Genomic DNA, 11,704 nt, shown 5'->3' with positions numbered 1-11,704 from the left:
CACTCGTTCCCCGCCACCAGTCTCGGTCTGATTACGTGCGTAACGCGTCTGTGGCTGTGCGGCCGTGGCCACGCTCCTGCTCACATCTCCGGTAGCTTACTGCACAGGTGCAGTACAAGAAAACCTCGTACTGCGCTTGAGCAGTAAGCTCCCGGAGACGCGAGCGGGGGGCATGCATTATTCGTCTTGTTAGATGAATAATTGCCCGGTGCCAGCGGGGAACGAGTGATCGGAGGAGGACTGTGTTGGACATAACAGCTACAGGGGACTGATAGAAGCCCCAGGTAAGTGCCTGTTTATGTTTATTAAATGACTCCACAGAACCCCTTTAAGGCCAGAAACCCACCAGGAGTGATTTCTCATTTGAAAAAGCTTTTGCTAATGCAATGCTATAGGTTATTTTTATAAAATCACATTGCTCAAGTTGGATCACACCCATAGCATTACATTACCAAGAGCTTTTAAATTGCAAAGCGCTCAGAAAATCACTCTTAGTGGGTTTCTGGCCCCAGGTAGTCTTGACCCTGGCATTAGCAGTATGTACAAGCTTCCCAAGAAGTCTAAGTGCCTCTGGTTCTAACCCATGAAAACAAACTGTTACATCCCTGGATATACATGTACATGGACGTTTTATTGATCCATAGGGCTAAATGATATTCAGCACTATGCAATAATCCTCAATCCAGAGTAAATTGTACAATGGATAATGTCATCACTCAGAGTATCTCAACAAGACATTTGAAATGACACAAGTCAATTTTGGAGTAACCCTTTAGCACCGAATTTATTTAGAGGCTTGCAAATGCTCCAGGCCAATTTACTTTAGCACATTTTTGTTTATTTCTTCTTAGCTTTTAGTTAGTACTGCTGTAATGTGTATTTATGGCCACTTGTCACTAGGGGGCAGTATGAACCAATAACAGAGGACTTCTGCTTTCAGTTTCTATATTTTTTACTAGTAGAGAGAGATTAAAGGACAACCGAGGTGACCTGACAAGATGAAATAGACATGTGTATGTACAGTGCAAAGCACACAAATGCCTATGCTGTGCTCCTTTTTTTTTCTTTCTCTGCCTGAAAGAGTTAAACATCATGTATGCAAGTGACAGTTTCTGTCCGATTCGGGACTGGATTGGACTATAGCATAACCTTCACTGATAAGGAATTTCAACAATAAAACACTTCCCTGGCAGAAAATGGCTTCTGTGGCCTAGTGCACACCGGAGCGTTTCCGCTGCGGTTTGCGATCTGCTTGCGGGTGCGGATCTGCTAGGGTAATGCATTTCAATGGGGTGGTGCACACCAGAGCGGTAGGCGTTTTGCAGAAACGCATACTCCCGGGCTGCAGCAGATTTTGGATTGCGGATGCGTTTTTGCCTCAATGTTAAGTATAGGAAAAACGCAAACCGCCTGTCAAACCGCTTGGTATAGCGTTTTTGGAAGCGGATGCAGATGCGTTTTTTGTCAGAATCTGCTCTTCCAGGTCAAAGTGTACTTCCTGTTGTTCTGCTTTGCATGAGGGATTGCAGAGAAGGTTTGTGCAAGATGTCTGGCACGTGGTTTACCACAGAAAATTTAATAATTAAAATACAGAATAGTCCAGAGCTGTATGACAAGACATTGCCTGGACACAAAGATCATCAAAGGCTGCATGACATCTGGAGAAACATTGCCCATGAGTTCCTGGGTGAAAAATGGGAAAAATTGTCACCAAAGACTCAAGAAGCAAAAGGTGAGTGTATTTGTTAAACATGTGTTGTTAACTCTTTTAGGTTGACTCTTTTGGCACTGTGCTGACAATATGTGAAGACCCCTCCCCTGAAAGGTTAATTAGCTAATCCTAAGTGTCATTACCACATGTCTCTCTTGCAGTCTGTGTCTCTGTATAGGCATCTCTCAATCGGAACAGCACGTACATGTGTGTCTATGTATGCACATGTATTCTGCATGCGGTTGTGATATTACAGTAAAGAACATGATCATAGATTAACACATACAAAGAGGTTGACCTATTTTTTAATAGTAAAGTAAAGATCATAATGTAATCAAATTAAATGTCAACCTGTAATATTTACATACTTATCGGTTATGGCACAAAGTAATCTGCGAGTTTATCTCGCATTTGAATGGCAGAAATAGGCCCACGTAAGGTAGAAGGGGCAACATTTTGAAGAGCACAGGGTGGAATCTCCTCCTCCTCCTCTGTGTGCATGCCATCTAATGTTCTTACATAATTGTGTAAAACACATGTGGCCTTCACAACTGCTATTGCATACTGTGGTTGCATTTTTAGGGCAGTATGAAAAATGCGCCATTTGTTAGAAAGTATGCCAAAAGCACATTCCACCACTTGCCTGGCTTTGGTAAGGCGCTGATTAAACACTTTTTTTTTCAGAGACATATCTCTTTGGGCATAAGGCCGCATCACATGCTCGGATAGAGCAAATGCCTCATCAGCCACAAACACACACGGGTAAGGTGGATGTTGTGTGTCAGGCCAGGGTCGTGGTGCTGGTAAGGTCATTTGGCCAGTTAGGAGTTTCAAGCCAAATCTGCTGTGTTGGAAAACAGCAGAATCATGTGAACTGCCGTAAGCACCCACATCCACATATATAAATTTTAAATTCGGATCCACCACAGCCATGAGCACAAGAGAGAAATATTTTTTATAATTGTAATACACACTGCCAGTGGCTGCAGGCATAACAATACGGACATGTTTCCCATCCACTGCTCCTAGGCAGTTAGGGAATTGATGCTTTTCCCAGAAATGCTGAATATTAGCCTCCCACATAGGTAGATCAGGAGGTGGCATAAATTCGGGCTGCAGTGTTTTCCAAATCAGTTTGCATGTGTCCAAAACCAGGTAGCGGATAGTAGATCTTCCCATCAGGAACTGATAATGCAGAGCTGCATATGAATGTCCTGTTGCCAGAAATCTGAAAAGTAATACAGAAATGTTTATTTGTTTTTTGTTCGAAGTTGGTCTCCTGCGCAAAAGATGGAAGTCTGTGCGAGACAGTTATAAAAAGGAGCTGGAGAAACAATATCAAGAATCTAAAAGTGGGTGTGGCAGTTCCCAAAGAACAAGATATAAATTCTGTGGGATTCTGGAATTTATGAGAAAACATCATGAGTCGGCTGAGTAAGTATGGCGCAAATGTACACCTATTACACTTCTGAAAAAAGTATCCGCTACAGCTGTAATATAAATACAAGTCACACAATGCATTGCAGGAGTGTGATAGACTCAATGTGATTCACTGCAGGTCATTTTACAGTAGGCCTTTGCTTAATATGATTGTTTACTAAGCTATTTATAGTGCGATTATCTGTCAGGAATCTGGTAAGATTTTGTGGACAAATACCAGTTGCCTTACACTCATGTGGATCTATTTGGCTGCAGTAGTGTCTGAATCACACACCACGAACAAGCATGTGTAGATTATACATTAATACTTCACTACAAACATGTGATCTGCATGATGACTCAGGGGCTGTGCCTTAAAGTAATACTCACAACATTTCTGCAGGAGAGAAAGGCAACTATGATTGTTGTACAGTTACACATGTACATCAATGACATTTTCTATTTTACATCACTGGCCTCTATACCAGTACTCAATTCTTCTCTTCTTCTTTACATTAGAACTGAAGATAGCCTGCCACCTGATCCTGATCCTGAGGAGGCGGAAATAGATGCAGGCCACAACACTAGCAGTGATCTGGAAGTGGATGATTTAACTCCACAGGATGGTGACACAGCTACACTGGATGAGAGTGACTCAACAACTGCTGATCAAACACAACCCAGTACACTAACTACTAGGCCACGCACAACTCACAGATCTAGTAGAGGTGTGAGGGCATCAACCCAAGGCAGGAGAATAGCAAGAGGTATGAGCAGGGCTGAATACGATCACAAGCTCATTACTTCTATTGAAAAGGCTGTGGATCATATGGAGAAGCGAGAGGAGGAAATCAAACAATTAAAAGAGCCATGCACCCAGTATCTGCTAAGTTTAGTGCCATTGTTACAGAAAGTGCCACCAGATAAGCAATGGGCAGCCAGACATGCCATATCTGAGACCCTGGGCAAATTTTTGCAAACTCAGAGCCAGGCAGAAGAAAATAGCTCCAACTATGTCACTCAACAACACATGCCTCATGCCACTCCTCAGTATCATTCATACCCACAACCATCTTACCAGAGTCACCGTATGTATGACCCACCTAGTTACCCACCTATGCATATGGCAACCCGGCCATATGGGCAGCAGCCACATTATCCTATGACAGGACCTATGCGTTTTGAGCAAGCTAATAGGTATCAAAGATCAGACACTCCAGTGTACACTGATTTATCAGCTCAGACCCAGCCACAAACTACTTCAGAATCTGGTCCACCAGCTTTCATTCATGACACTGGAAGCATGTCTGATTATCTTGCACAACATGACTAGGAAGTGGGCCTTATAGGTAGTGTAAATCGTTATATTTTATGTTAATATTTTAAAGTTAGTTTCACATACCTCAAAGTTATGAGGAGACGCTCCGTTGGAGTGATTGCACGGCGATAATTAGTATCTTGTCTTTGAAGGGCATCCTTCAATTTGGACAGTAGACAATCAAAACTGTCAAAAATACAGATGTATATGTAATTTGTTGATGATGTTTGTGATATAAAAGCATTCTTTTTTGAACATATACATTCTATGTTTGCAAAAATACCTTCATGACAACATGGCCTAAAGAATTATTTGGGCAACCACTACCAAAAACAAATAAAATAATGTCGCTGGCCACAACAAGTGTCTTTACTGAGTTTCTGCTGTTCATAGGTGCATGATATTGGTATAGGTATAAATGTGTGTTACGTGGGGTTATTACCTTAGGTTATTGTTCAAAAATGATGTATGCTTATATACTATAGTAGTTACTGGGTAGTCCAAAAAAGCAATAGGTGTTAGGCAGTGTATGCATAACACACCAGGAACAAGCATAATGGTAATCTTAGTCTTTTAATGCATATACATGATTGCTGAGTGTGTTGGTTTGTACATTGGAGTCCAACAGAGTGTTAAATAAGGCTCAGCAATGACTGCAACATTCATTATTTAAATAACAAGAATGCCAAATGGTACAGAACAAACAAAACAACTCTTACCTGCCCACAGACATTCTGGTGTAGCCAAAGAACTTGTCTGGATGCTGCCTCAAGTCACGATAGAGTGTCCAAAATTGACCCTTCCTGCGCCGCTGTTGCAGTATGGGATGCACCCAGTATCTCCGTGTCCTTGGCCTGCGTCTCATATATGCTGCTACACATATTAGTAATAGCAAATCAGGATACATTTTCTCTCTCCACAAAAACAACTCACTCTCAAACACTATGTCACCTCTCCTCAACTAACCCACAATGCTGTGAAGGACCACTCCCTTTTTATATTGGTACTTGCACTTTAATTCCTTCATTTGATCCACATGTCATCAATATATCTAATTTTTAGCCTTTGGTTCAACTCTTTCTACCTTTTTCCTTAAAAAACGCAAAACGCAAAACGCTAGAAAAACGCATGCTAAACGCCACCGCAAAACGCAAAACGCTAGCAAAACGCAGCTAAAAAAACAGACTTATAAGCGTTCAGAAAAACGCTAGCGTTTTGCGGATCTGCTTGCGGTTTTTGGTGTGCACCAGCCCTGAGAGCAGGAAAGAGATATACAGGGTAAAAAATTCATAGATTTGAGATCTGGCATACTTAAATAAAGGTGTAATTGAGCATAGACAATGAAACAGTAAAAACTTAAAAACTAGATTTAAATATAAAATAAACCAGGATATCGAAAAAAAAAAGGTCATTTTTAGGGGAAGGAGGATGGATACAATAATTTATCTCATCAGTTTAATTTTACCTCGGATGCATTTCAAGAAGATTTAACAGCTCAACGGGTTCTGCCGACTAAGGTTAAAAGCAGTGCACTTATCTCAAACAAGATATCTCTATTGAAGCTGCTAATGGGTTAAAGACCCTTTGTCAAGGAGTTCCATAATTATTAGTTGTTTTTAAATGGCATGGTTAAAGTGTGCACTAGAGAGTAAGCATTAATACAGATCTTCCCAAGATGTCCCTGAAAGGGGGGAGCAATAAAAAAAAGGCGCTGGCAGCTAGTGGACGAAAAGGGCGCTGCCATTCACTCCCATAATAAATATAATTTAATGGGCGCCGAACAGGAAAAAAGGGCGCTGGAGATAATTAGCATTTTATATCTGCACCCGTGACAAATCATGTTTACAAATATACTAAACATATCTATCGTATTTAACTAAGCCGTTATTTAAAATGTTATCACTTACTGTTTGTAAAACATTATTATCCACATAATACAGCGATCAGTAAGTAAATCATAATATATTTTTTACAGTTACTATTTGTAAAACATTATTATCCACACAATAAAGCGATCACTAAGGGGGGATCTTAGGGTTAGGCACCACCAGGGGGGTCTTGGGGTTAGGCACCACCAGGGGAGATTTAGGGTTAGGCAGCACCAGGCGGGTCTTAGGGTTAGGCACCACCAGGAGGGTCTTATGGTTAGGCACCACCAGGGGGTTTTAGGGTTAGGCACTACAAGGAGGGTGGGGTGGTTAGGGTTAGGCACCACCAGGGGGGTCTAAGGGTTAGGGATAGGTAGAGGGAGGGTTCTGTGTAAGAGTAGGGTTAGGTTTAGTTGTAGTAAAATGTTAGTAATATTTACTAATGTTTTACTACAGTTATTTTTTATTGTTACAAACAATATTTTCAGATTTTATTACATGAAAAAATGGTAAATTAAGGCAATACACTAGATTATACAATTATAATGATTATACATATATTATCGTTTTAACAAATGTTATTATAAGATTCACTTTCAAAACAGGGAAGATTATCATATTCACAATTTGCAATTTCATAGACATTATTAAAGGTTTTCAATTTGTAAAACATTAAAGTAAACGAAATATAACACTATTGTTATAAACGTTATTGCCACTTATCGTTTATACACCGCGCCCTTTTTTCCAAGCACCATTTTTGCATGTACGCCTGAAAGGGATGATAGGCCACTATACCTAATGTGTGAAAGATTACTTTGTTACCCAATAATCACCAGGTTGTAGGCTTTGGAATAATTCCACTAGTAACAACGAGAGCAGCAAGTACCATGATGTGGTTTACTGGTGGTGAGTGCAGGCTTTTGTCCGGAGTCCTAGTCAGACACGCCAATAGCCAGGGTAGCCTGGCCAAGAGGGTCCCCACTTGAATAAGAAGATATGGGTGGCTCATTAGCATTCGCTGGGGAATCCCATGATTTGTAGTTCTGTCCTGAGTAGGAACTATAAAAACAGCAGTTCTCATATATTTTCACTGCAAAAAAAATAATGAATGATCATTTTGGGTGAGAAGAATATAATGTTTTTGTAGTTTCTCTTCCATTCCCTGTTAAGTGTTTCCTTTGCTGTCTGCACATAACCCCAGCTGGAAAAGTTAATGTCTTGTTGCCAGTATTTGAAGAAATCTTCCAGTACATACACACAGCAGCAAATCCAAATATTCCCACCTCTAATATTTCACTGCTCCATCCAAAATGAAAAGAAAACAAAAGCCATGTTTGCTTCTAGTGGCAGAGATTGAAACAAGACCTTAAAACATTAGTGTTCTGTAACGAATGTGGAATCGTCTCCGTGGTCAGCGCACCAGACGTGCGCTGATGCGGCGGATTTCCTCCACAAGCGTATAATTGAGGACACCCAGGCTAGGTGCTATGCACCCGCAGAGGGCAATTCCCACCGGCAGATGGCGCTGTGGAGTGCAGGCGAACACAGCCGCTGCACAGCCACAGATGCCAAATGGGAATTGTACAGATCCAGGACAAGGTACAATCAGGCAGGGCTGGATAGCCCACAGGGAACAGAGCAAAAGGACAGAACCAATGTGTGCCCACCAAACTAGTCGCCACCCAGCAACGGCGAACACACAACGGCGGAAACGAAGTAGAAAACGCAATCGCAAGAATGGTGATTGCCAATTGCGACACAAGACTGAGCAGGACAGAGCACCAGGGTAGCAAAGGCACAGCAAATCATACAAAGAGAAAGATAAGGAAAATAACAAACGCTAGTTGAACGCGAACACCACACTCATTCGCAACAGTGCACGCGTTCGTGCGTGGTCTCTGCGTGTTACGCACAACAGAGACAAGCACCCCTAACTAACCAAAGACAGACAAACACGAAACAGAGAACGCGAGCGCTTGCTTAACGGTTACCTCACCGAGCCTACAGCAAGCGTTCGTACAAGATAAGACAGACAGACGTGAAACAGGAACTAGGCAGAAAGGATCCACCGCTCTTCCGTCAGAGCAAGTGTGATCCAAGCAGAAACACAGATCAGAAAGATCCACAGCCGCTACCGCTAGCAGTTAGTGCGATCCAGGAAGACAGATCAGAAGGATCCACAGCACCAGCTCCAGATACTAGAGCGATCCAGGAAAACAGAACAGAAGGATCCACAGCACTAGCTCAAGGCAAGTGCGATCCAGGTAGACAGAACAGAAGGATCCACAGCACTAGCGCAAGGCGAGTGCGATCCAGGGAGACAGAACAGAAGGATCCACAGCACTAGCGCAAGGCGAGTGCGATCCAGGGAAGACAGATCAGAAGGATCCACAGCACTAGCGCAAGGCGAGTGCGATCCAGGGAAGACAGATCAGAAGGGGCTACCAGTAACAACCGCTGTTCCGGTTAGCACCCAGACACACAGAACGACTTCCTATCGACCACCGCTGGGACAGGACAGTCGCAACAGACAAACAAACAGATAAGCAATCCTAACGGCACTAAAGAAACTGCCTAGTGCAGTCCCCAGAATTACTCTAAGATAACTTCAACAAGAAGTAGCATGGCTGACACTCTCTAGGAGTGTTTACTACAAACCCTGAAGGAATGACCAGCAAAGGACTGTGGGTAATCCCAACCTTTATACTGCTAGTCATCACAGGAGGCAGGTAGGGGATTTGCATAACGAATGTATGCAAATTCCTCGGCAGCAAGCTGCAATACTGACAAAAGTCTCTCTTAAAGAGACCTGTAGAATGCAGACCTGAACAGTGGTCAAAAAGCTGCCTGTCTGCACAGGCAGCTGAGCAGATTCTCACATGTTCCCTGCAGAATTCTATCCTTGATGAATAGGGCTTCTATGAATGTGTTGGCTTATTTCAAATTTAGACACCGGTGAAGCTGAAAAATGGCTCACCCTGCTGTGGCAAATTTCCGGCAACTTTAATTACTATTCTTCCTCTGAAAACTCAGTTCAGTGGGGTAAGACGTAATTTGGCTTGAAGCTATTGCTGTGGGACAAATTACAGGGTTTGTAATTTTGGCTCCGTCTTTTTGGGGCGCCCAAATTACTCACTGAGCACTACAGCCGTCATTCACATTACGGCCTATGGCGGCGACCAAATCTCTGCCTATACGCGTATTACCTGTCTCATTAAAATACATGTTCTAGTGTTCACATAATTAGGAAAAACAGGTTGAGATCTGAACAGAGGGTCAATATTAACAAATAAGTGAACTTCAGAGATCCATGGTAGGCAAAAAAAAATCTAAATGTCTGCACAATAATGCTTTATTACCATTTGAATGTAGGGATATTACTTACACTGGTTTAAAAATACTAAAGTAGTATTTACCAGTGGTGCTCAAATACCCCTTTTTAAAATTCGAGTTTGGTCGAATTCGAATAGTAAATTATTCGAGGTCAGTCGAATATTCGAGTCGAATAATTTTTACTATTCGATTCGACCTCGGACTTCGACCTCACTATTCGAGTCGGTATTCGAGCTCATTATTCGAGCTGACTATTCAAATTGGCCTTAAATAGCTTCCAACACTTGTTTTGAGGGTGAATGATGCAAGAAACATCTTTTTTTCCAAGTAACAACAGCAAGTGATTATGTGGGGATGTTCCTTTAAAAAAAAAAAAGGTGGAAAGAGAAGTTGTGTCCAGAATTTTGTTCAGTACTGTATATACTTCTTCTTCTTCTTCTTCTTCTTCTTTATCTTCTATATCTTCTTCTTCTTCTTCTATATCTTTTTCTATATCTTCTTCTTCTAGATCTTCTTCTATATCTTCTTCTTCTTCTTCTATTTTGTCTTCTTCTTCTTCTTCTTCTTCTTCTTCTTCTTCTTCATCTTCTTCATCTTCTTCTTCTTCTTCTTGATCTTCTTCATCTTTTTCTTCTTCATCTTCTTCTTCTTCTTCATCTTCTTCTTCTTCTTGATCTTCTTCATCTTTTTCATCTTCTTCTTCTTCTTCTTCATCATCTTCTTCATCATCTTCTTCATCTTCATCTTCTTCTTCATCTTCTTCTTGATCTTCTTCATCTTCTTCTTCTTCATCTTCTTCTTCTTGATCTTCTTCTTCTTCATCTTCTTCATCTTCTTCTTCTTCTTCTTCTTCTTCTTCTTCTTCTTCTTCTTCTTCTTCTTCTTCTTCTTCTTCTTCTTCTTCTTCTTCTTCTTCTTCTTCTTCTTCTTCTTCTTCTTCTTCTTCTTCTTCTTCTTCTTCTTCTTCTTCTTCTTCTTCTTCTTCTTCTTCTTCTTCTTCTTCTTCTTCTTCTTCTTCTTCTTCTTCTTCTTCTTCTTCTTCTTCTTCTTCTTCTTCTTCTTCTTCTTCTTCTTCTTCTTCTTCTTCTTCTTCTTCTTCTTCTTCTTCTTCTTCTTCTTCTTCTTCTTCTTCTTCTTCTTCTTCTTCTTCTTCTTCTTCTTCTTCTTCTTCTTCTTCTTCTTCTTCTTCATCATCTTCATCATCATCATCATCATCATCATCATCATCATCATCATCATCATCATCATCATCATCATCATCATCATCATCATCATCATCATCATCATCATCATCATCATCATCATCATCATCATCATCATCATCATCATCATCATCATCATCATCATCATCATCATCATCATCATCATCATCATCATCATCATCATCATCATCATCATCATCATCATCATCATCATCATCATCATCATCATCATCATCATCATCATCATCATCATCATCATCATCATCATCATCATCATCATCATCATCATCATCATCATCATCATCATCATCATCATCTTCTTCATCTTCTTCATCATCTTCTTCATCTTCTTCATCTTCTTCTTCATCTTCTTCATCTTCTTCTTCTTCTTCTTCTTCTTCTTCTTCTTCTTCTTCTTCATCATCTTCTTCATCTTCTTCATCTTCTTCTTCATCTTCTTCATCTTCTTCTTCTTTTCCTTCTTCTTCATCTTCTTCTTCTTCTTCTCCTTCTTCTTCTTCTCCTTCTTTTTCTAGATCGTCTTCTTCTTCTTCACTTATTTCTCTTTTCAATTTTTTTTTTAAAGAAATGCAGCTATTTTTGAGCGTAACAAATAGCTGGTGGCGCACGCATGTTGGAAGCGCCATTGTATGTGCTCCCTGGCAGTGGAAACACACAGACAGCAGGAGGTAAATTCAGCAGCAGGAGGAGGAGGATGAGTGTGTGGCAGCAGGCAGTCAATGAGGCAGGCAGCGTGACATAATAGCCCTGGTACCTAGCGGTGATACCAGGGCTGTAAATAAACACAGCAGGCAGGAGGTCCCAGACAGCGGTCGTGCAGCCCACATCG

The 11,704-nt window shown here is 41.1% G+C and overlaps 1 protein-coding gene across 1 annotated transcript; it reads left to right on the top strand.

The window, feature by feature from the left end:
• The first annotated feature begins 1,382 nt into the window (after positions 1 to 1,382).
• Positions 1,383 to 4,463, top strand: LOC137536732 (uncharacterized). The gene is made up of 3 exons (XM_068258953.1): positions 1,383 to 1,732; positions 2,983 to 3,145; positions 3,650 to 4,463. Exons 1-3 carry the CDS (start codon positions 1,447 to 1,449, stop codon positions 4,461 to 4,463), a joined length of 1,263 nt encoding a protein of 420 aa, XP_068115054.1. The 5' UTR covers positions 1,383 to 1,446.
• The last annotated feature ends 7,241 nt before the right edge of the window (positions 4,464 to 11,704 follow it).

Source organism: Hyperolius riggenbachi, chromosome 10 (genome assembly GCF_040937935.1).
Source record: "Hyperolius riggenbachi isolate aHypRig1 chromosome 10, aHypRig1.pri, whole genome shotgun sequence".
Lineage (NCBI taxonomy): Eukaryota > Metazoa > Chordata > Amphibia > Anura > Hyperoliidae > Hyperolius > Hyperolius riggenbachi.
The sequence above is the reverse complement of the archived record's forward strand: the minus strand, read 5'-3'. Positions and strand labels throughout refer to the sequence as shown.